The 26,781-nt window shown below is 39.7% G+C and overlaps 1 protein-coding gene across 1 annotated transcript in view; it reads right to left on the minus strand.

The window, feature by feature from the left end:
• Dkk2 (dickkopf WNT signaling pathway inhibitor 2) overlaps window positions 1–25,916 on the minus strand; it is a 93,650-nt gene extending 67,734 nt beyond the window's left edge. Inside the window, exon 1 of the mRNA XM_052178497.1 lies at window positions 24,990–25,916. Coding sequence (XP_052034457.1) covers window positions 24,990–25,211 — 222 coding nt within the window. The 5' untranslated portion in view covers window positions 25,212–25,916. The remainder of the gene's footprint in view (window positions 1–24,989) is intronic.
• Window positions 25,917–26,781: the final 865 nt, after the last annotated feature.

Below are 26,781 nucleotides of genomic sequence, written 5' to 3' on the forward strand. Positions count from 1 at the left end.
GTGAAGTCGAGTTATGCAATGAATATTCGCATCTGATAACACATTTGATATTGGTGGAACCACAGGCAAAGAGCAGCAGGTGATTCCAATAGCTGCTTCTCTAGGACACATCAACTGCCAGAATGAGAAAGCTTCTCAAACCTGAGTCTGTATCTTCCTGACCAGGCCCCCTTTTCTCATAGCCTGAGTCAACTCCAGCACTCTACAAGTTATGCCCCTACTGATCTGAAAAACAAGGTCACAAATGAAAATAGATAATGACAACCACTACTCCTTAAGTAGCGTGCACCATTTAGGTTTCATTAATTCTACTTTCTGGCTCAAGAAAAGGGATTTGGGATTTGTAATTCAAAATCCAGAGATTTCCTATAGGGTTACCACTGTGTGTACACAATGGGGATATGTATATTAGTAACACTGTCTGCTATGGTGCAAAAGATAGGATCTTTCCATGTGAGTGCGGGTGCAATGCAATACCAACCCAAAATGTTCATGATGGATACAAGGTACTGTTTGTACACCTAAAAGGGGATCTTGAAGCAAGAAGGTAAGAAAAGGCTTTATAGAGAAAGTGACATAGGTTGTCAAACTATAGGATAAGAAAGATTATCAATGATCAGTAAAATCTGTAATGGGAAAACAACTATGAACATTTTTCCTAGTAAAGATAAAAAGGTCTTGTAAATTATGGAGTTGTAAATAACACTAGGGAGCTAAGCCTTTATCTTAAAGGAAAGAGAACCAATAACTTTGCTATTTGAGTATACTATCATACCTACAATATGGCGGACTGAAGGGAGAAGACCTAGGCATCTTGAATGTTTTCCACACACAAGAAACACTAAACACACACACACACACACACACACACACACGCACATATACACACAGAACCACTCAAACAGAACCTTCTCTAGACGTCATATTGATGAGAACTTGTGACAAAAGGAAATGGCAAGTTAGGTCAGAAACTATAAAACAGCAGTTCTAAGAATGTCCCCACTGGAGTCTGAATATACCAGAGAAGAATTCTGATTCCCAGTTTCTTATTATCTGAATGGGCATCCTTACCGGGATGCTATGGAGGAGGCTGAGAACATGACCTTAACTAAGTGGGGGCACCTGGTCATCTTAGGGGAGGGCTGACATGACTGGCTTCATGCCTCAGCAGATTCTACCTTCATCCTACAATGGGCCCTAAATTGTCAGCCTATTGGTAGAACACTGGGGATGCCATCCTGCTATGCAAGAGTCCTGTCTTCATTCTTTTTCTTAAGTTCTTCAAGTCTGAGAGACAAGAACTCGAAAGCAATGGATTCCAAGTGTGGTGGTGCCGTGAGCACTCAGCATTTTAGCTCATTGGAGCTGAGGCTCCACTGAAGTCAGACACCCCTCTTTTCCAGTATCAAAATGATTTTTCCCAGAATCCATTCAGGCCTAAAATTGTTTCCAAGTTTTCACTCTTTAATCATAAAAACAAAAACAAACAAAACAAAACAAAAATGAGTGCATGTTAAATAAAATTATTTTGGTAGTAAAAAAAAATAAGAATATCACAGATTAGTGATGTTACTAGCCTACATGTGAGGGCATACAAAACAGCAATAAATAAACAATATTGGGTTGTGTAACAAAGGCACCAGTTCTTTTTCAATGATCAGAAATACTTGATAATTTAAAATTTCTTTTCAGAATTGACCAAATAGGAAGAAATTTTCTGCATGCAAAATAAATGAATAAATAAATAAATAAATAAATAAAAACAATCGTACATATTATGTGTCATTGCAGATGAACTGAATATATCTTTCTGGCACCTAAAATGTTTATGGCCAGGACACATGTCTAAAATGAAGGAATTACAAATATCTGAGCAATGATTCAAAAGATAAACTGATTTTAGACACAAGTACACACACACACACACACACACACACACAAGTTCCCTTCATTCCACAGGAAGGCTTTAACATGATCCTCTTTGGCTGGTGTTTATTTTGCCATGTTTTGGGATCTGAAATGTTCAAAACTGAAAGACAGTGGGGCTCAGAAGTCATGCAGCTGAGAAAGGGCCTGAGCCTACTGCGCTGGCAGCTGTCAGGAGCGCCGAGAATTGGCGCCATAGTGTGGGCTTGGAAAGAAGGATGGGAGAATCTGGACTGTTTGTGTATTTTTGAAATATTATTGAAAAACATCATTTTAAAAATCCATAAAAAATACTAGAAATGTGCAGCTGGGGAGCGGGAAGATGTGCTCTTATTTAAGCATATGTAATAATTATTGAACAAAGCTGCGTAGGAGCCTGCAGCTGGAAAATGCAGGAAACTGAAAATTTAGTTCAGAATAAATTCATGAAATTGCACTTCAGCGAGGGAACTTGCAGCTGGGGGAGGGCAGAGGGACAGCGATATTTTTTAAGTGAAACAAAGCATTGAGCCCTCGCTTTGACACGGTATTGGAAAGGATGCTCTGGACTTCAGATCAAAGTAGAATCAAGCATCACTCTTTCAGCACAAAGCAATCTTTGGCTTCTTGGCTAAGTCGAAGTTTTTTTTTTTTTAAATGACTATTTGGTAACCATTTTCTAGATAATTCTCGAATTCTTCTAGAATTATAGAGGAATAACATTTTATCCCATGGTACCTGTTCCTTTTTTCCTTAAATTTGTACTTTAAGGAGATTTTTTTTTTTTTTGGAGTTCTAAAACAGGTTGCCATCTATGAAATTTGCCATTAACTTACAAATCAAATTATATATATATACATATATATGTGTGTGTATAATTTATATATATTAATGTGCTCATATATATGCTCACATATTGTGTGTGTGATAAAAGTATATGAATATATATAATCATTTTTCTCATTTAAATTATCTAATTTATCTACCAGGAACCTGTTTTCTTGAAAGGCAGGACACAGTAATACTTAAATGTATATACCTGATGGATTAATTTTTATCTAAATTACAACCATGATTCTTCAATAAATCCCTGCCTAGCAAAAGGAAAAAATAATTATACAGTGCTCCATGGTTCCTTTTCAAGACACAGGATAACTTTTAACAAAACAGTTTAAATTTAGAGCCATGATACAAAATACTATTTTTTGTTATTTTTCTAGATCAAAATAATATAAATATATACCAGTGTTTATTTTTCTTATTTTTTAGACAGGGTCTCATGATGTGACCCTAGCTGACCTCGGACTTGTGATGTAACCCTTCCTGGACTCACAGAAATCCATCTGCATCGCTCCAAGTGTCGAGGCTCTACCACTGTTTTCACGAAACCTTTCAGTGTTATAAATTTAGAAAAGCACTGTATTCTGTTTAAACATATTCAAGGGAAATTTGTATACTTTCTGTCTGTGGTTCCTAAACAACCCTCATCCTGTCATAAGTTCTAAATAAATATTAAGAGAATAGATGTGAGGAAAATCTTATTTTCCATATTTCAGTATGATTTTTTTGTCAGAATCCGATGATCACTCACAAATATTAGCTCATATAATTGTATAGACTCCGAAAGCCCAAATCAACCAGTACTGCAAATACTTTTCTTTAAAGTGGTAGACTTGCTTTATTCATTTTTGAGATAATAGTCACTGACTATTCCAGTCTAGACACCCACAACACATGTGACTTTCAGTAACATTTGATGGCCACAAAGAACGTATCAGTTCAGATGACTGATACTTTCCCCTGAAATAACTTTCAGTTATTTCATTCTTTCAGTAACATTTGATGGCCACAAAGAACGTATCAGTTCAGATGACTGATACTTTCCCCTGAAATAACTCATATACCGCCATTTAGCATTATGTTTCAAATATTTTATCTCCTTTTACTGAAACTTAAAAATTACTAGCTTTTATTTTAAAAAAAGAAAGAACCAGGTTTATTAACATTTGATGAACAATAATTCAGGAGCATTATTTGTAAGGAGCATATTTAGTAGACTTCACATTTATGTCAGTTTCAGTGTTGTGAGCTCAGAATCCTTCACTGCTTTTACTCCTTATAAGTAATTTCATGCTTATATTGTTTCCTTGGAAACAATAGCAAAAGGGTAGTGACATGTCTTAAAGAAGAAGAGGTTACTTCTGGGAATCATGAATGCTTCTCAGGGTAGGTCGGAAATACTCAGGGCATACTCTTGACCCGAGATGGTAGAGAAACAGAGGGATACAAACTTTATATGTTAGGGAATGTCCCAGAGGTGGTGTGTGTAAGAGGGGAAAGGAGATTCACCACTAGCCAGGGAGGAGACTCGTAAAAGCTTTGACTGTATTCTCTAAGATCTGAGTTCTTTCATCCAACATTCCCTAACAATTTTCAGTGTGATACTTTCAACATATGGCCTCTAACAACACTTTACAGCCTCCTCACTTTTTAAAGGATGTGCTCAATGATATTCGTCTCTCTCTCCCCCTCCTCCTCCTCCTTCTCTCTCTCTCTCTCTCTCTCTCTCTCTCTCTCTCTCTCTCTCTCTCTCTGTGTGTGTGTGTGTGTGTGTGTAAAAGCATGCTTAAGTGTTTTAGGTTGTCAAATGTGACCATGAGACCCAAGAACTGGAATGTACTAGTAGTTGTTTCTATCTAGAAATGCATTTCTAGAAATCCTCATTCCAACTCCCCCTACTTCTTCCAAAATTAACACTATTTTCCATATCAACCATCATTTTAAGAGCAATTTGAAATATTAAGATTTTATATGTATATAAATATAAATATAAATATAAATTTATTTATATATATATATATATATATATATATAATGCTTTAACCACCAGATTTCTGATCCTCATTGTATTCCTTTCTCCCTGTAACTCACTCCTACATCTTCCCTCCTCCCTAACACAGTATGGTGTGACACCATCATAACCTGTGTAGACATTCTTTTCTTGTAGATAGATTGTTTCCTGCCTGGATATTACAAATAGTGCCTTTATAGTCAACCTTGGGCATGGCTTCTAAACACGCTTAAGTATTTCTTTGGGTTATGCCTAGAAGAACCATACCTAGATCATCATGTATGCAAATATGTGCTTCAGTGTTTAGAGTTGTTACAAGAGATGATCAAGTGATTGAAGCGATTTCATCCCCACAAAGCACACATTAGAGCTGCACACATACACACACATGCACTTACTGTTGCCCGTCTTAGTTTTTGAAAATCTAATGTTATAAATTGAAGCATCTATATCTTGGTTTTTATTTATTATGCTACACTAATTAGATAAAGGCTCTGTTCTAATCCTTATTAGTGACGTTCACTAGTCTGATAAATGCATATCCATGGCTTTCTTGCTTTTGCTTTATTGACTTACAGAGATTTGTTGTACACTCTGGACATGAATTTCTAGTCACATAAAAGTTTGGTGAACTATTTGTGTTAGATACAACTCCACGTCAGTGCTTTTTTCTGCTTTCCTTTCAAGTGCATTCTTATTTTTGAAAAGGAGTTTTGAAAACATTGTGTGTTAGTGTTCCAATGTAATTTTTCTCACAAGGCTACCCAATGTTTTCAAGATCGTTTTTAAATGGTGCCATACTCCAGCAGTGATCTATATGCCAGTTTATACCTGAGTCTTATAGTCTGTTTTATTGGGGTGTTAATGACGCAGTGCCAGCTGGTAGGCTGTGCTTTTCCTCACACAAATCCTGGTTTCCATGATCAGATTGGAGTCTGACTTGAGAATGAGACAACAGATATTTCTAATCAATTTCTCATTCAAATGAGATGCAGTATTCTTCAAATGTCTGTGAACTAGTATTGTAGCTAGATATTGGCAATACAAGTAAAATGAAAGAAGAGACCCAATACATATAATAATAATTGTCATCTATAATAAAGAATGTGATAAAGATGCCCTGATATTTCTTAAGGTGATGTAAGTTTCTTTAAACCTAAACAAGGCTTGCTCACTAAATGAATCAAATCAGAGCAAAGGCATTAGAAAACTCTTGGTTTAGGATCCGAGTCATATATTAATTTAACACGGCATGGGGTTAATCTGACAATACACAACTATCTGCATGCCCTGCATACAGAGAAACTAAAACATTAAAGACTAATATGGGAAAGCATCAAGAAAATAGTTGGGTATGAATCTTGATATTGGTTTGCCTCTTGGGCAATGTTTCACACACTTCTTTCTCAATACCACAAAGCAGGCTTTACACATGCCATTCTTTTTATAGGGTATGGTTAACAAATGATATTTCAGTAAATTTTTTTCTCCTTTGCAGTGGTGGAGTTGATGATTTAATTGGTTTCTAGAATATCCATTTTTAAGTGTTATAAATGTAAACAGATAGAACATATGCATGACTGTAAAATAAAGATGCTGCTCACATTTATATGGAGTTATTGTCTTAGAAAGATCTGCTCTGGTCTATATGCATCTCATTAGGCCTAATTGAAGTCCCCAGGATATCTTTCTGTGGCCTGAGTCATACTTTAATAGATAGTGGCCTTTTAAATCTAGGAATGTATTTTGAAGATACAGATACTTAACTCCTAGCTAAAGGACTTTCCTAATGGGCTGACTATGAATTATGGGTACATATGAATCCACAGTTTTTATAGAACAGTTACCAAACAACGCAGATCTTTTCATCATCTGAAACAGAGAACATCATGGGCACAGGACTGTGAAGGAGAAAGATGGCTTTTGGATGTGTTCAGAGGAATTATCTACTCCTGTAGCTGTTGTGTGGCTACTTGAGTATAAGAGGGAGGAGCTATTCCCAGAGACACAATAGACATATACAGGTACTTAAATCCGAATCATCACTAAGTCACAAGAATCATACATACAATGAGTTTGTCCTGGTCTGAGAAGCCTCTGATGTTTTGTGAGGCACACATTTCCCTTAGTATTCTAGGTTTTTAAAGTTTTTTTTATTGATCATTTTATTTACTTCCATGTCAAATGTTATCCCCCTTCCTGGTCTCCCTTCAACAAAGCCCCTAGCCCATCCCTCCCTCTTCCCTCCTTCTATGAGAGTGCTCCCCCACCTATTTACCCACTCCTGCCTCACTGCCCTAGCACTCCCCTACACTGGGGCATCAAGCCTTCACAGGACCAAGGGCCCCCTCCCATCAATGTCAGATAAGGCCGTCCTCTGCTACATAAGCAGTGGAGCCATGGGTCCCTCCTTTTAAGGCCATGCTCTGTAGTGTGGTTCAGAAAAAAATGACAAGTTCAGAGTTCTAGTCAACAACCCACACCTTTTGAGGAACAGGCTCACTCCTCAGCAGTAAATGATCCTTACAGAATAACAGCAAGGGAGGGAGGCCAGCGCTTTAAGAGAGGATAACCTTCCTGTTCTGGGTGCGGCTGATTATCTGCCTCTGTCAGTTTAAGGAGGTCCACTTGACTCTGTTCAGTATACCTGAATTAAAATGGGTTTAAGTCAGGAAGTGTATTTTTCAGATCTGTGTTTTTGTGAAAGAGAAAGAAACAGAGTTGGGACATAAACACAGTCTGTGTGCCTGGGTTATGACCCACCCTGCCCCCCACCCCCCACCCCACCCCCCATCCCCTGTGTATCTCCAAAATGTTTTTTCTTACTTGGCCATACTAAGTTTTAGCAGCTGTTATAAAGATGGGAAGGAATGAAAAAGTTTTTAAATATTCCTTTCTAAAAAACAAAAAAAGAAGAAGAAGAAGAAGAAGAAGAAGAAGAAGAAGAAGAAGAAGAAGAAGAAGAAGAAGAAGAAGAAAGAGAGAGAGAGAGAGAGAGAGAGAGAGAGAGAGAGAGAGAGAGAGAGAGAAGAAGCCAAAGTTCAAAAACATCTGGGCTCTGCCCTGGGAAATAGTTTTGGTGAGACTGAAGTGATTATGTGAAAGATTATGCAGAAGGAGCTGAGACTGTGTCTTTGTTGTTCTATTTATGAAACCTTTTACTTTCACAGTAGCTTTAGTCAATGCTATGAAGTGTTTACCAAACCTATCCTGTTTTCCTCGTTTAAAAAATGAGCTTTATTTGAAACCCTTGAAGACTTCCCAATTTGGACATGCAATTGCTCAATCGTCACCCAGGATTACAAAAGCCACCCATTCCAGTGCAATTTTTAGCTTTGTCTGTGCGCTTGTTTGTTTGTTTGAGAACTGCAGTATTGTTTCTCTCAGCTGGACGGCACCACCCTTCTGAGAAGCACCCTAAATTGTGAGAGGTGAAAGGGTTAGGCAGCCACGAAGGACAATACAGAACATAAACAAGGAAATCAAAACCAAACACTTGGCCCCTAGTCTTAGACCAAACCATCTAAATCCTCTGTCCGTGCTCCATCTAAGTCAGAGAGCTACATCATCACCTAGGTCTGTCCAAGCTGTTCTGGTTAGCGAGGTGAAGCTGTTGTCCCAGGAAAATAGCAGCGTCAGGCCTTACTTCCCCATGGAAGTGTGGTGTCAGAATCACAAGAAGGTCCAAATCAGGACACCTGTGTGCCAGATCCGCCCAGCTGCACCCTAGGGCCGGCCAGCGCTGCCTGACACCATCTGCACCGCACATGAAATGCCAGTTTGTTGCTGAAGATGGGTTTGAAGGATGAGAGTCTTTAAAGAGAAAGCTCACAGCTCGGCTGTGACATCCCTTAAACTTTCTCACATTTTAAAATAAACAATTTTAGGAAGAGAGGATTAAAGGCTTATGTCTGAGAGATGACAAGGAGGGTATATTGCGGGCTCCAGAAACTGCCTCAGAAGTCCTCGTTCAGATCGGCATTTGGCTTTTCACTCTGGTGACGGATGAAGTATGACCCTGCACTTGGAAAATTCCAGGTGTTAAGCATGTGCACATTCCAAACATGCTCTGTGTTCCTGGGGCTGGGTTTGTAACAATCAGACCAGCAAGGGAATCATTCTCTTTTCTAGCTCTTCAGACGCATAACAAAACTTTTGGCCCACACCTTCCCTTCCTGGGCAGACAAGCCGGACTCTTCAATCCTTATACTTATTAGCATTCTCACCACACATGACACTAACACCTTGAACAGTAAACTTCATTGAATTTAAGGGTTAATTTCCTACAAACCATCAGCATACCCCTATGTAATAATCTGCCTTCCAGTAACTGTGAGTAATTATACTGTATTTAAAATATTGAGTTTTTTTTTTTCACTTAGCCTTTGTGGCCTGTTTTGTTCTGTTTGTTCTCATTTTAATGGAGATTTAGAACGTACATACATTTCAGAATTGTCTGCAGAAAGACAAGAGAGGCGCTTCAATAATTTCTAAAGTTTACAGCCACAATTCTCTGAAGCTCTTGAAATTTCTAAATCAAATGAAAGCTGCAATGTGTTGAAAACAGTCTTTTTCACTTTTACGAAAATGAGAAACAAAATGGTCTCCCACTTAACCCAAGAAGGCAAAGCTTTCTTATATTTTAACAGAAAAATAATAATAATTCCGTCCATAAGGCTGAGTCTCCAAAGGAGCTTGGACAACCAAATGTTAAGCTTGGGTGTCCCCATGAGGTCCCTTTTTAACAGCACCTCTCTCCCCTCCTCTGTTGGATTTACAGTGACTGCTTGGCAGAACATACAGGAGCTGATAAAGTACAGAGAGATAAAGCCATATTTAAAGAAAAATCCTGGGAAAATGTAGGTACCCAACCAATATTAATCATGTATAACTTGTAGAAAAAGACACTGGTGCTCACTAGAGGGTGTTGCTAAAAATATACAGGATTTTTTCTAGTGAAACCACATTTAATGCCAGGCTGTTTTATGCATGGATAAACAATTACTATGGTTTGCATTTATTCTAGTTGATTTGTGTGTGCTTGAGTCACAAGCAGCTGTCGGTGGTTTCTTCCTTCTGCTTTCATGTATGTTAGCTGCAGACGATCCCTCCTTCAGATCCTTGCGCTCAGCCCACTCTAATGATTACTATTGGCACTTGGGTAAACCTGATAGCATTGATCTGAAGTCAATCCTCTGCTCACGCCTTTCTTGCAATATTTTAAGCAGTCTTCACATCTCCAGAATTTCCTCCTCCCCTTATCCAAGCATCCTCTCCGGCCAGCCCTTGACTTTCCCAGAAGTGAACTATTTATTTTTTTCCTAAGTAGAATTACAGTTGTGGTTGAGCTACAGTACTTTTTTCTTTTTCTTCTTCCCCCCCCCCTTCATTTTGTAAGCCCAGGGCCATCAAATATAGTTGCCCTTTGGTGTTGAAAACTCATATTTTCTAACAAGAAAAAGCACAGTGCGTACACCAATTCAATTTATAATCAATCAGTGGGTGATTGAGCCCTGAGACCTGCGCCTGGACCGCTCGTCTCGCACATTTAACAACCAACAGACACTAAAATACCCTGGAGCTGCTGTGGCGAAGAATCCTTGGAAGTGTCACTTTAAGAAGATATTTCTTGTTAAAAAGTATTTCTTTCTGAGAACATGTTGGAGAAGATACCAGTGGAGCCAAAGGCAAGCAAAGAAGTCTATGAGGATGTGCAAATTATGTCGGAGGCAGTGTATTAGTTTGAGCAATTTGCAAAGACATTTCTACAGTGTTAACAATTTTACATATTCTCTGAAATTTTAATGTTTGCATAAACATAAACCTTCTTACAGACATTGTTTTCTTGTCTTAATGCATTCGTTTAAACTAACAAGTTTCACATGAAGTAGCCTGTGTCATGAAGATAGGACTTCAGGGAGTAGCCTGGGTGTGGCCCTTCATGCCATTTCTTTCTAGAAGAGTGGGCTTTGGGTGGAGAACATACTTCTAGCCCACACTGGAACATTCAGACTCTCTCAGAAGTAGGAAGCATCTTATAAAATCTCTCCCCGGGATTTTTAACAAAGATCAGTTTACAAGATAGAGATCCTTTTTTTTTTTAATTTAAGATTTTATAAAGCCAAGCGAAGGTTTTCACACTAACATAAATTGTCATTGAAAGGTTTACAATCTAATACTGCCTTGACTCAGATAACTTGTGGAACAGTTTAGAATTGTTTTTGGAAACAATGTTGATTTTTGTTTGTTTTGTTTGGGGGCTTTTTTTTTTTTTACATCCTTACTGCATATGGGCATTGAGTTTATGAAAAGACCAAGAGCTACCATGTGCCAAGTATTTTGAATATGATATACTAATCAATATGCAGGACATTGGTTATAGTCATAGGTCAGGGCCCAGAAGAAAAAAAACATATGGATTATTTCTGAAGCTAGTTTCAGAACAAGGGTCTACACCCTAACCTCAAGAGAAAGATATTTCACAGTGATTAATTTAGAGAAATAATATGTGAGCATGCTTTTTAAAATCTGTGACAGAGCCTTAAACATGTCTTTGATCAAGCTGATTTCTTTACTGTGTTTCAGCCCATGCTCTGCCCTGCCCTTCCCAGTGCTGAGACCATGGTCCTTGGCTTGCCTTGGCTTGCCTTGGCCTCCATTACTCAATGCTGGGGTCCCAGCTAATTCCTCGCTCCATCTTTGTTATTTCTTTCCATATTTCTAATTCCTTGTATGCTGTCTCCTCCCACTGATGTTTCTTTGGTGTTTTGTAAATTACAAAATTAGAATCAGACTTTGTTAGGAAGCAGCAAAAGAATTACAAAGAGGAAAACAATCAAGCTCTAACCCCTGCTAAAATCTTTGGAAAATAGGCATATTTCCTTTCCTTACATTATTCAGATACGTTAGCGGCTGTTTTTAGTGTCAGGTCATTCTGACTGTCCATTTGTGCACCTACAAGGCAGCCTGCCAAGACTAAAATGGCCTCATTGTCTATTAATAAAGAGGGTTTTTTTTGCACAGTGATTAATATCTAGATTTGTGTCATTCATGTATAATAGAATAATAGTTTTTGATTTATATAACTGAAGTGAGCAAGATAACCAAAAGATTCAGTGTAAGTGTTCCTCCTTAGAAATCTTGGTGAAAACTCATCAAGTTCTCCAGTACTACTACTGTAGGACATGGACTTGGTGAGCCTCTGTTCAACTTCAACATTTCAACAGATTTCTCTAGAACACTACACTGGCTTCATTACTACACATACAAAGGACCCAGCATAGCATGTGCGTCTAATAAATGCTGGTTAACTGGAATCATAGTGTCTAATATACTTTAAAAGGAAGCAATTAACAAGTTGATTGACTTACCCAAATAATTTAATTACATCTGAATTTTCATGTATGTCAAAGAAAAGATCTTTAGCTGGTTTCTCAGGCCTCTGATGTAGCAGATAAGCAGCAGAGCCTCAAACAAGTCTGCTTACCTTTATTTTGTTTTGTTTTTCTTGTGATTTTTGCAGTGTTGTGGACTGATCTGAGTACCCTGTGTATAACAGGCAATCACTCAGTTACTGAACTGCATTCTCAGCCACGAGACTGCCTGGCTTTTAACTTCAGTTCTGCCATTTATGTGCCTAGGAATTTGAGGAACTAATTAGGGGAACTAAGATAACCATCTGCTGTAGAAATGGATGGGTGATTGAGTCTAGGCTACCCAGACTCTTACTTTAGAAAACACTTCAGAAAGAGTATGGAAGACATCTTGCAGAAGTATAAAACAATGGTTATTTTTTTTTTTTTATGGAGAGGGACACTGATGTCCTGTGAATCTAGGCAGCAACTAGACGACAGTAACACAGCAAAAATGGTCAATGACAAGATGGAAGAAATCTCCATCAGAGAAGAATTGCCTTCCGGGAGGATAGAAGGCAGAATCCCTAGCCTGTTTCTAGGTTGAGCAATTAAGTGAATATTGACAGTAATGGATTTTGTAAGGAGTATAATAAGCAAAGCAAGTTTTGGAGAAATAATGTTTTGTTTTGAATATATTTGGTTTGAGTCATCTTTTGACTGTTCAAGCATCTACAACTCCTGAGAAAATAACTGCATAGGCCTGTGCCTGTGAACCTAAACATGTAACCAAACAGCTTTGGCTTACCTGTACCACCATAATGACCCATTTTATAGATTTTCAGTAGATTACAGTCATCAGGTTTTCTTAATTTTATTGAAGAATGATCATGTATATAAAAGCCATTACATGTTATTATTTAACAAGAAAACCAGAAGTGTACTGGCTGGTTTTGTGTGTCAACTTGACACAGACTAGAGTTATCACAGAGAAAGGAGCTTTAGTTGGGGAAGTACCTCCATGAGATCCAGCTGTGGGGCATTTTCTCAATTAGTGATCAAGTGGTCAGGGCCCCTTGTGGGTGGTTCCACCTTTGGGCTGGTGCTCTTGGGTTCTATAAGAAAGCAAGCTGAGCAAGCCAGGGGAAACAAGCCAGTAAGTAACATCCCTCCATGGCCTCTGCATCAGCTCCTGCTTCCTGACCTGCTTAAGTTCCAGTCCTGACTTCCTTTAGTGATGAACAACAATGTGGAAGTATAAGCTGAATAAACCCTTTTCTCCCCAACTTGCTTCTTGGTCATGATGTTTGTGCAGGAATAGAAAACCTAACTAAGACAAGAGGTCATAGATTATGCTCAGAGTAAACTAAGTTAGAACTGTTTACTTATTTTGAAGATCAATTTTAACTTACAAAAACACCATGAAAAGTCATGGGAGAAACATAAATGTACCTTGATAGGTTTTAAAAAATAAAGGTAGCATACTATATGATTCCAGCCGAGCGAGATTCTAGGAGCCACAGTTATCACAAGTGTCAGGAGATGAAACATGCAATGTCTTGGAAAAAGCAGAGCCTAACAGCTCACTGTCACCATGCTTGTCCCCTTACGATCTGCCCCATCTCCCTTTACCACTAAAATCATTCTGAAGGTAGATCTATAAATTAATAGTATTTTTGAAAGGAATAGTATACCAATTTCCTGAAAATAAGTTTTACCCTGATATTCTCACATGTGCATCTGTTGTATATATGACTCTGAGGTTCTTGCACATGTATCATGGATAGTCAGTTATTATGCCATTGAAGAGAACATTCCTGCTTAATAGACTAATACAAATCTCAAGAACTTTGAAAAATTCCCCCTTCTCAGTCCTCTCACTTTTCCTCTGTCCTAGCTGTTGTTGCTTCACAACAATGAAGCTTGGCTCTACTGGGAGCATTTCCCAGATGTTAATGCAGTCCTAGCCTTGGGATCACTTACGGGTCCAAAATATAGCACTTGGGGAGGACAACATAGGTTTTGTGTATGACAGGAAGAAAGGGCACGGGACTCTTCTTGATGGTCATAGGCAGAGCACTGGATTGGCAGGGAGCAAAGGCACTTGCAGGATGCAATAATAAGAACAACTAAGTGTTTGTCAGAACTGCAGAAGTATTACCACGATACTGAGGTTTAAAAAAAATCAAGAAAACCAAAACCAATGGGCCATAATAAAAAATCAAAGACCTGAAAATATTTTCCAGTCTCAATCTTTTGTACTTACACGTTGTTTCACAGCAAAAGTGTAAATCTACCAACAAGGAAACTGTAGCCATTATTTTAGAATCTTAATTTACTTTTGGGTTGGTTAATTGTCTAACTTGGAGTTGACATTTATAAACTTAAGATGAGGTCTTAACTTTTTCAGTAAAACTGCTTTTAATGCTATAAGTGCACAGAAGCAATACTTTCTGGTTTATAAAGAGAGAACAGACAATTACTATTGATGCACTGATTAAAAAGCACTGGGCATTAACTGATTGCCTTGAGGTCTAACATATATGGCATTTAATTCTGTCTACTATGCCTGTATCCAATCTCCTCTCAGGTTGACCTGCTATCCTAGGTAGAAATTTTAACCATCCTCAACAGTGCCTGATAATATAGATGACATGTACTTGTAAATAAGGATGCTAATACGGGGTTTACGGATGCCAGGATCTTCAAAAGCCCATAGGTTTTGCTTACATTCTACTAGGAGTGAGAAAGGAAGGGAAGAAACACATCTGCAAGAAGGTGGCACAAGTTTGCTAGATGGACGCTTCTCTTCACAAGGCTTTGTCTCTAAGACCATCAAGGTGGATTCTGAGTATCTTCAGAAAATGGTACTGACTGCCGGGAATGGTACCTGTAATCCCTGCTGAGCACAGCCAATAGCTCATTGACTCAGTGTTATTCAAACTGTCGAGTTTTAATCACCAGTTTAAGCAATAACAACTAGCATTTCTGAAGGAGGTAGATGAGGGAGGAGAAGGAGAAAGAAAAGGAGAGAAGTTGATAAAAACAGGGCAGAAAGGGAAAGAACGGAAAATTTAAAGTGTGCTCCGTTGCCAAACATAACAGAATTTATACTTGCAGTATTGTCAGGGAGCGTGACAGGAGAAGGCCATGCTAGATCACAATGTGAAATACATTTCTTACTTTGGCAGAAAAGTCTTCAAGTCATTGGCCCCTATCCTAGTGAGGCTTGGACCAAGGTCAAGCAATCTGCATCCTCTGCAGCTCCATCTTCCTCCCTTCCTTTGAGATGCCTGCCATGGCGACACAGCCTCAGCCAGGCTCCTTGCTAATCGCATCGCTGAAGGGTCAGGCCTGGGAAAGTAGCAGGGACAACACAGTCACAGCCACTTCCCTTCATTAATTTTGTTTAGGACCCACGGATACAGTTGTCATCACCACGCTGTAATCTTTGATAACACATCTGAACATGCACAGATTTCCAGCGGCTAAAAGAACTACGCACAATTTATCTCCCATCAGTTTTTTTTTCTTTAATCAACTCAAGACGACGAATTTAATTCTTACACAGAACTCAGTTGACATAGGGTTTACTGGAAACACGGCTTTGAGTTCTTTGAAGGGCTAATATGAGGGTTGATGGAGCCAAGTCATAGTGAGAATTCATTTACCACAGGTACTAACTGGGCAGTATTGCTCTCATTTTGAGACTACCCTTGACCTCACTCCCTCAAATATAAGGTGAAGAAGTAAAACTAAATCATTACCAATGTGCCTCTTGGGTATTAATCTAGTCTCCTTGAGTTCTTGAAGCATTTGAATTTGTAGATGATAAGATTTCTTTTGTTTTTTTTTTAATATAAAAACATCAATCTTAACCATTATGCAGGTAAGAATGATCCTATTAGGTTATCAAATACTTGAAAATAGAGTTAAGGGGGTCTTCACATTGAAATTAACAGCTGATCTTTTAGAATATTAGCAAAAAATAATAGGAATCCTTTACTACTTAGCTCAAGCTGTAGAGAATAAATAATCTGTTAGTTATTTAAAATATTTTGTGCAATTTATAATATGTAAACACTTTATAAGCATAAATTGTTGCTATGTGTTCATTTTAAACAAACATTAGAGACTTTGAGACCATATGCACCACGGAACAAAGTTAAAAATTCTTTAAGTTCCAAGATTTCATAACAGCAGAGATTTAAAACAAAATAAATCCAAAACAAAATGTTCCTGTTTTGTTAGATACCTATATAACTTTCCTTCATCACCAGAAGGTGTTGAGACAGAATAGAACCCAAGAAGTAGTCTGTCCCACTTGATGCTTGTAGTCTGCATCAGTCAAACGTCTTCTCTGATTGTTGCAAAAAGCCAGGCGCTTTTTGCCTAAATCCCAACAGTTTGATGTTAAATGTGGATGGCTTGTGTTTTTGTTATTGAGGATTGCTGTTGTCCCCAGCATGCTTTCCAAAACTGTTGTGGAAAAAGATGTGGCTCAAGGAAGGGGTTTATCATCCTAAAGGTGGACACCTACATTAGTAGTAAATGGTTCTAAGAAAGGAAAAATCCTCCCTGTCCTTGACAGAAAGTAGGAGCAGGAAAGAAGCAAACAGAAGAGGAGTGAGAGAAGTGACACATTTACAGGTAGGTGACAAGAGCAGGCAATCATAGAGGAAATAAATAAACAGAAACAGCACAATATTAGAGCTCTGAGCCATACTTGGGCATACAGAGTTAATGGTGGTCCACAGAGTACAAAGATAATTGCTGAGGAGCAAGGACTCTACGTTTCATTACAACACCACAATGCAGGCCAAGCCCCCTTTAAAGGATGTGCAAGGGAAAACCGCTGTTTGCAGAAGACTGCAGTTTCCAGATGATTTGAAACTAAAAATCCACTGTCTTCCCATTTGGATGAAGTCTTATATTTCGTCCTTAACCAAATAGAAACACTATCAGCAGATGCCATTGTTTCTCACATGCCCTGCTAAAACAGAAATTTAGTGCACATTTCTGTGAGATGAACTTAATTCTCAACATTATCAGAATGCCTCTAATGTGTGAGCTACAAAAAGGTAATCCAAGGTGAAGTGTGAAAACTAGAGGGATGCGGTAGAAATGCTACATGTCTAGTTTATCACTTCATCTCAAACAGACAGCTGGTATGCAAAGATGCACGTCAGTGTTCTGAACTCTGAGCACAATATGTGGGCCCAGACACTCAGAAGCAGTTGAACGTCTTGCTTTTGAGGAATTGTCTTAACTTTAAACATCATCAGATTAATGTTCTTGGAGCAGACTGCATGAGTACGCTCAATTACTTTGGTTCCTGTGGTTAAGCAAATAATATTGCCTTGGGTATTAAAACCCCATTTATTATGATTGTATCCTTGAAGTCTGAGCTATTCTTGCTACTGTATTCTCTTCATAAGTCTTCCAGTTAACCAGTAATGTGCTAGCTTCCTTTCTATGGTGGTGATCTGCCCTTACCCTTAATGTCAGCATTCAATGAGAAAATGTTGAAGGTCTTTAACTGGTCTTGTTTTGAGAGCCTCAGCCGCATATGAGTTTGGCACATCGCTTCATGCACATCCTGAGGTCTAGTCTCATCTCCCTGACTTGCTAAGGAGGATGAAACAGGCCATTATTTGGTGTATGGACATTTGATTGTATCTGTTTCTATATAGGCTGAGGTAGTGACATCAGCAAACTTAGAGGGTGTGCTTGTAAGATTTTTTTCATACATGTTAGGCTGTGTGATTCTCACTCCGGCCCATCCATGGTATTATTGTTATTGGGAAGCTGTTATCCTGATGGTGATTTTACAGATATAAAAGAGCTAGAGACATTAAATGACAGTTGCAAAGATTTTCAGCTGGGCATTGGTGAGTTATCACTCAAAACCAATTAAGGAACTGTAAGGCCATTTGATGTTCTAACAAGCAGCTAGAAGGGAGAAAGACAAGGACCAAACCAAAGGTGATAAAAAGTCTAAATATAGACAGTTCCTCCAGACCATGAGAGTAAAGGATGCCACAGCAGAAACACCATGGAGGAGGAGGCCTGGTCTCATGGAAATGCTCACATTCTGAGACATGTGTATAGGGGGATGTACTGTCCACATGAAAAAGCAAGATCTCAAGAACATCCCACCTTACTGATGACACCACTGTAGGTGGGAGAGGTGTGCGGATGTATCCTGTGTGTCGTGTGTGTGGGTGTGTGTGTGTGTGTGTGTGTGTGTGTGTGAGACCTGCATGCAGGTACTTAAAGAGGCCAGAAGAGGGCATCAGATTCCCTGGAACTGATGCTGAAGCCAAGTGTGAACCACTTGACTTGGGTCCTAGGCAGAAAACTCTAGTCTCTGAAGGGCACCAACGACCCTTAACTGCTGAACCATCTCTTCAGCCTACGTTTTCTTCACACACCACCCTTCATTATTTAGAAAACTAAGGGAATTAAGGTGAGTTTCACAAGCTGTCTATAGGACCAAAAGCAGTGGAGGGCTAGGAGTCATGTCTGACACAAAGGCAATGGCCAAGCAGGCCAAAGGCGATGTACCACTCAGTAACATTGACTATGTGCTCTAAGTGCTTGCAAGCTTGTTTAAGGAAGTCATTCATTTGATCATAATTAGTTATTCCTGTCTCCAGGAGGAAGAATATATGCTTTATCTTATCTACAAAATAAATTAGAATATTGAAAGTTGCCATCTTTCCCCCATTGGGATGCTTTGATTCACCTTATCATTTCATGTAATTAATCACATTGATTTTTAAAATTTTTATTTTACAAAGGCCTTAAGGGGTATTTAATGTGTAAATTTGAGATATTTGAACTTAGACTATTGTGTGTACCAAATTATAATATATCAACAAATTAATCAAATTAGATGCTGAAAGAACAATTGATTTATATTGGTTCCGCTATTTTACTACATGAACAGGTCAGCTAATAATCTCTTAAAATGTTGCCGCTGTCATGAGGTCTTCCTGATTTGATCTCTGCATTTCTAATTTGTAGTTCACAGATAAATCAAAACTAATTTTAACATCTTACAAAAATTATCTGCTTTTCAGTGGCTGTGGAATAATGGTACAACTCAAGTTAATTACTTACTTAATGGTAGAGTCATTTCAATATCAGATTGAAATTGTCAGTCTTAAAGATCTCTCTGATCCAATCTACCATTCATTATCCAGAAAGCTAACTCCCAAGAAAGGTTCTGACTGGATACTGGTGTTATTCATGGCTTTCTTGTTATTAACTTGGAACCAGAGTAGGCAGTGACCCAAAGCTGTCATCATGAGACACTCACTGAGAAGCCATTATTTTAAATATTTGGATGGTGATTTTTCATCCTGTGGACAGATGTTCCTACTTTTTAAAAAAGAAAAAAAAATTGAGAGACCTTCCCAAATTTTGTATCAACTGACCTCTTTGTTTGAGGGAATGGTTTAGATCTGTTTTACTAAAACAAACAATTGGAGAAAACAAGATGCCCTGCTCCAGATGCAGTAGACAGAAAAGTGGCTAAAGAAAAGAAGAACATACTAATTACTCACCTGAAATATTAATGCTAAAGTTTTAAGTTAGGCATTCTGTATTAAATCTCTCTGTGCAGCCTTAAAGTGCAATGACAAAGAATCTAAAATCAATCTGTTGATTATTACTAATCTTATTTTTGATTCTTGGTTTCAGTATGTTTAGATTTTCAAATTTTTTGTTTTAGGGTAGCATTGAGAGAGACAAAGAACACCAAGTTTCTGGGTAAGAACTTGGGAGAATATTGCAGGAATTGGAGAAAAAGAATATAATTAAAATATATGAAAAATTTCAAAATTAAATTTATGAAAATATAAAATTTATTTAATAAATAAAATATATGAAGAAAATGACCAAGGGACTCATGCAGGCAATATATGACAGAAATCTTATCAGTGATCAAATAAATAAGGTGATATGGGTTTATCTCTTTTTATACACAAATATAAGCATTTAGAGTATAGTGAGGCAAATCAACTTTAATACATTTTCAGGGAGGAATAATATTGTAATTCACCTTGACATTACATTTATATTAAAGAATAACTACCCATAAGAGGGCCGACTTTAAATGGTAACTATTATAAATCTCTTCTAGAACTTCATAGATGATTTTAACGTACATTTTAAATGGTCCCATGCATAAAGAGTCAGGGAAAATATTGCCCTAAAATGGAATATAGCATTACCCATCTATGACATTGTTGAATAAACTCAATTTGGAAAGAGGGGAAGAGGGAACAGGGTAGAAATTTGTATCCGAGAGAATAATAAAAAAGTCTACATTCGGTCAGAGTCACAGCTGGAGTGAATTTAAGTCACCTTGTCCTCTTGCTCTCTTTGGTCTAGCACAAAAATAAAATGATGGATACTTATATTAGAGCATCCTTAAAATGCTTCTCCTGATAGTTGTAGTAAGCTTGCACTCGTGTCAGTGGTTCGCTCCGTAGAACTTACCATGAAAGCAATGGAATATAAATGTAGATGGTTTCCAAATATTCTCAACTGTTTTTGAAAACTTAACTATAAAATGGCATACTTGTTTCGTGATATCCAAAAAGCATTGGCTGGTTATTTACATCTTAGCAGAGAGAAATTGGGCTAAGGTTAAAATAAATCTTGAGTAATTTCAGAAAGCAAGGCTAGCGGCTACAAAAAAAAAAAAAAAAGAAAGAAAAGAAAAGAAAAGAAAAAGAGAAAAAGACAGAATAATTTATTTTACTGGGTGTTTTGGGGAATTTTTCACAAGTGTAGATAGAAATTGTAAATTACTCCTAGAAAATGTGTCTTTGCATTTTTTTTCTGAAAGAGCAAGCAAGAACTGAGAAAAAATATATTGCTGACCAGAGGAGTTGCAGAGGATATAGCATTTGTATTAAGGAAAATGAAATCTATGAATATTAGTGGTCTCTAAACAAGTCCTTCAATTTCTAAGTTCAGTGAATTACAATAATTCTTTGCTCAAAGCACAATGTCATCCAAGCGACTGTCCTTTAAGTAGCCAAACTGTATTAAAAAGTTATAGAATAGGGATTACATTAAAGTAGCTGGTGTCACCAGCCCATCGACCCATCACTTTTAGGCGTATTTGAACTTTGTATAGCTTGCGTTCAAGCTCGATACAGCAATTAAAGAGACCAAAAGGGATGCAAAGAACAGAAACTCTTAGAAATCAAATCTATAAGATTTTTTTTCATTAATATACAAAATACTGTGGACCGTAAAGGTGAAAATGGTTGTTTCATTGCTTTGGTATATCCTTAAGTTTGTTTTTAAGGTGGCCCATGACAATCAATATGCAAAACTCTAGAAATGCTACTGAGCAACGGCAAAAAGAAAAATATATTTATCCCATGATTTTTAAAGTAGTATTTAAAATTACTTTGTTTTCAAACATATGAAATACTCCCCCTAGGAACTGAAGTACATAAATATCATATATATGTATCAGTAGTGGAACTTAATTTATACTGCACATACACACAGCAAGCACAATTTTTAAAAATCCATTAGCTATGCCAGAAATGAAAGCTAACTTAAAAAAATAGAATAGCTCATTAAAAATCATGTTCCCAATTAATTTCATACCAACTGCCTGTCTATACTACTAATTTTTCTTGGTCGGCTCCCACTATAAGTTTCCATGGTGTCTTTGATAGGGAACCTAAGTACTTTCTATGTCAGTTTTCCACCATAAACCATAATAGCCCCCTACTTCTCTGGTCAGCAATGTGTTTTCTCTCAGTGTCCGCTTGCTCTTTCTGAAAACATAAGGGTGTGTTTTCTAGGAGTAATTTACAACATACTCACCTTTCCTACAGAACAGGAAGAACCTATAAATTAAGAACACTTCCCTTCTCTAAAATCAAATTGCACCAATTCTGGGAAACCCTGGAGCTCACTTAGTCTTAATTTCACTTTTGTGGATCAATGGATAATTAAATTTCTTCCCCAAAAAAAGTTATTCTGCAACAGCAATAAAATTTGTATTTCAGCTCCCTATTCTGAAAGCTTTAAATAGATAGTTTTAAATTTCAGTTACTAAAAGGAAGGTCAAAGACTATGTTTCTGATCTCCCGATGGGAGATTGCACACCCTGGAGATTTCCCCCTCTGTATCCTTAAAGACAGCTATTACAGTGTCATCAGTCGCAACTGAAAGTGATGGGCAGAGCTAAACTTCTGAGGCCTTGCTTATACAGCAAGCACAATTTTTATTGTATAAACAGCTGCTTTCATCGATTGCCACTTTGCTTTCCGTCCTTTCAACTGAAATTTGCTACGCAATGGGCAAAAATTCTGGGCACTGACACTGCTGTTCTAGATCTCTCTCTTGTGTGTGCAAACCCACTTGTTCACTCTTGCTAAGAAGAGCAAACCAGCCTCATCATCGTTTCTCTGTGTGAATTTCCTATCTTACACCTATTTATGAATATTAAGACTTTTGGTGATCATGTATCCAGTGGAATAAAGAAGACAGGACAATAAGTGTTCAAATAATCAACTTCCCTTCTTCAACGATCCACCTTGTTTTCATGAAACCGTATGCTTTAAACCAAATCACCAGTGAGAAGACAGAATAGACAGTGTAGTCCTCCTAGATACCCACTATCTTTCTGTCTCTCACCATGAGATTTTGTTTTGCTTACTCTTAATTCCAGAGTATTAGACTTTCTCATAAACCTACATTTTAAGAATATCTTAATTACAGTTAAACACCTATAATAAAATAGATTTCATATGCTAAGCTCTGTGGGTATATCATGAATTCAACTTACTTGTAAAGTAAATAATGACATATTCAATTTGAGAAGTTGAAGTGGTAGCTGCAGACTCTTAAAAAACACACGCACACAGCATAATTAAGGAAGTCTTTGATGGAGAACAAAGATAATCCATAGCTATCTGTCTAGATGTACGTTAACGAAACATTAAGGGTAAGCTAAATTTGGAGAGATGTTCTTTAGTCCACTCTGTAAGGCCCTCACGGCTGCTAGTATAACTGGTGGCTTGACAGAAGAACATTAGAAATAAGAGCCCTTGGTGATGTCAGAAGTAAGGACATGTTGCAGAAACTCTGGGGATATGCACTGATTAGACAGAGAGGAGCCTGGAGAGCCTGGTGACTTTCTGTTCTTGGGGGAACTACTACTCTGTAACTAAGAAAATGAAGTGAGAAGGGAGAACTCTGCAGGAGATTATCTGTGAATGTCCTCCCAGCAGAGGACCCACCCCAGCTCATGATGGACCTCAAGGAGAAGCTTAGGGTAATTGCTCTTGAAAATGTTTGGGTGTCTGCCACGGAAATGGATATGGTAAGAAAGGTGGCTATGTTGGTGTGTAGGTGTGTGGGAAAGAGAGTATATGCAAAAACTTATGTATGTATGTATATATGCACACATGCACATATTTGTATAGTTTCTTATTTTCCTAAAACTCTTTTATAAAGTCCTGGGATTGAAGCCTTTGCAGTCCTTTAAGAGAATAGCTGACATTTTTGATATTTCAAAACACTGGGAAGCATTTTCAAATTGCAAAAGCAGTATGCGTGTGTGCGCGCGTGCACGCACACACACACACACACACACACACACACACACACACAGGCACACCAGGCACTCAGACCATGAGAGGGCAGTAGGGGGCCAGGCTCAGGCCAAGTCTTCCCTGGCTGTCTAGCCTTCCCTGCCAGCCTTCCCTCTGCCTCCTGGGCTGTGGGCAGCTGCAGCTGATGACAGCATGCTGAAAGCGGTTGCAGCCTCAACTCTGAGCGAACCAGAAACCCCGCATCTGCTGAGCGTGGAACTTTGCCTGTAGTTGACACGTGTGAGAGGTGTATGTGCAGTTTTGGCAAACTGGCTTTCGATTTGAGCTTCCCACAAAAGAAACGGAAGGTGGAGCTGCGGTGGTTCCCAGTGCCCACAGAGCCCCCTCTTCTGGCCACCGTGCACGCACCACATTTGGTACCCAGTGCGCGCGCTTTGCTTCATTCCGCTCTGGGTGTCTGTGTAATCCTCTGTAAATGACCGCCAATCTATCTGCCTGTGTGACCGACATCAAGACGCCCGTGGGAAGTACCCTCTCTCAAAATCAGCTTTGGTATCCCCGCTGTGTTGCAGGCACTTAAAACACTGTCATCATCACCTCGTTATTTTCTTCCTGCCAGATGATTTATTCGCAGTTCTACTAGAGTGAGAAATACGAGTCTACTGGAGATCTTGCCTGCCAGTGCTAAGACTTTGACAGAGAAAGATAGCACGAAAGAGAGCAAACTCCCTTCTCGGCGTTGTAAAACTTTTTGGGTGCCTGAGATCCAAATTCTCACTGCATTGTGACATCCCGGGCTGTCACTATACCAGTTATGAATTTGGAGCACACACAAATATTTCATTTGAAGACAACAGCAGGCCCTATCTTCCAGAGTTGTGAAGATTAAATAAGGGAACACTTAGACTCAAGGCTAGCGCATCCCAGTTGCTATGTCAGCTGCTGTTCACATCCAGTGCCTCCTCCTGTTGGACGGAAGGACCATTCTGGCCACTTTGCCAAAGAAATGCACTAGATCTTAAAAATTACCCATGTCTCAACCCAAAGATGAGATAGAACTCTAAACCTCCCACTGGAAACAAGCATCCCAGAGACCAGCAAAACACCTAGGTCCTGGTGCCCAAGCAAATCCAGTCTCAGCAGCCCCCTCCCAAATCGCCAGAAGCACCACACCTGACTTAGACAAGGCTTTGACTTTTGCAGGGCTCAAAGGCAAACTGCAGACGCAAAAGCTCTGGTCCCTACCTCTCCAGACTGAAGAGTGTGTTTGGGGGGGTTTCCTACCTGCCCCAGGCTTTTGCCCTTCTTACTGCCGCCGAAAGCCAGTCCTTGGTTCATGCCCGCAGATCGATTGGCAGCCTGAGCAGGAGTCTCCCCTCCTAGAGAGGACTTGATGGAGTTGAGTTTAGTCCGCGAGCTGCCTAGCTGTGAACTCTCCACCATCAGCACCGCGGCCAGTAGGAGAAGGCAGCGGGATGAATCCTTGACCCGCATCAGTGCAGCCATCTCCGGGTGAGGGGGTTCCCGGAGTTGGGTGGAGCCCTGAAAGATGGGAATGCCAGGAGAGTGAAGACTCCCGCCGACACTCAACCCCTCACGTGGGGCGCGTGGGCTCCTCACAGACACAGTTTCCCCAACCTTTCCTGGATCAGACACTCGGGACTCTTAAGAACTCCGTCTCAAGCCTCAAGCCCGGAGCAAACGCGACCCCAGCGAGACCCGTTCCTCTGGCGGGCAGGAAGTTCTGCAGTCCCTGGAAGCAATCAAAGGCCAGACGCCTTCTCGCCAAGGAGGCGTGACCCAAGGTGCTGTTAGACCCAGCCCTGCAGATCGTCCTGCCGGCTTCGCTTGGTGTTCAGCACCTTTGCGCTTTCGCCCGATTTTCTGCGATGATAGAATCCTCCCTCTTAACCGCTCATGGGGTTCTCCCCAGCTGCTACTGCTTTTTCTTTTTCTTCCTTTCTTTTTTTTCTTGTTTCCCCGGCTTCAGTTGCTCCTCTGTCCTCTCCTGCGCTTTAGTTCTCAACCTTTGCACCACTAAAGTCCCTCTTCTAGGTCCGCAGGCTTTGGGACTGGTGATGAAGAATCGTCCCCACCCGCTCCACTGGACTCTGAGGCCAGCAGAGGTCCCAGCTAGCGCACCCCCACTGGGACTGTTAAGAGTTGTCCCTTGTTTCACACGGGGCCACCGAGCCCTGCCAGCAATGCAGTGATGCGCTGCGCGCGAGGGCCAGTGCTCTCTTGTTGCTCTCCCCCGCCCTCTCAGCTTTTTATAGCTTTCCTCAGTGGGTTTTTCCTCCGCCCCCAATTCAAGAGTGACAAAGAGTGAAAACGTTTCTCTCCCCCATCCCTCGGCTTGCGCCTCCCCTTCCCCCAGCAGGAGCTCTTTTCTGGGGCTGTCTCTCCTGCTTCTCACCTTTCCTTCCAATCTCCTCCATTCTGTAACTAAAAACTTGGGGTTCACCTCCAGAGGAACAAGGGGGAGCCCTTCCTGACTGATCACAGCTCCGAGTGTGACTGGGAGTTTGGAAACAGGCAGAAATGAAGAGGAAAAGTTGTCCCTACTTGTGGTGACGGCCACCAGCCACGCTTCTGAGTTCCCCCACCCAGCTCCAGCCTCCAGCTAGGAGCGCTGGAAAAACTCTGGTTCGAACATCTGTAAGTTAACTTGGTGGATTGTGTGTAACCTAGTTAGATTCTAGCCTGTGCCTCTCGGTTAATGTGCTGTGTGTGAGGTTGCCCCGCTGTAGGTGCATCACGGGTTGTACTTCAAGGCGGGGGTGGGTGGGCGGGATGAACAAAGAGAGGGCAAGAGAACTAAAGGAAAAGGGGTTATAGAAAGGGAGCAAACTAAAGAAGGAGGGGCAGATAAGGGGCCATTCTTTTCCTGTGGAAGTGCCTGGGTCTTCTGTTTTCCCCATCCCTCACCACCCCCCCCCCCACACACACACATACCATAGTACGCTTTTATCCAACCAAGGAGTGAGGAAGGGGATGATATCCCGAGCTGTGCGACCTCACGGCTTGATGAGGCACTTTTAGGGTGCCAAAGCGTCCTCTGCAAAGAGGAAATCCC

Source organism: Apodemus sylvaticus, chromosome 4, assembly GCF_947179515.1.
Source record: "Apodemus sylvaticus chromosome 4, mApoSyl1.1, whole genome shotgun sequence".
Taxonomy (NCBI): Eukaryota; Metazoa; Chordata; class Mammalia; order Rodentia; family Muridae; genus Apodemus; species Apodemus sylvaticus.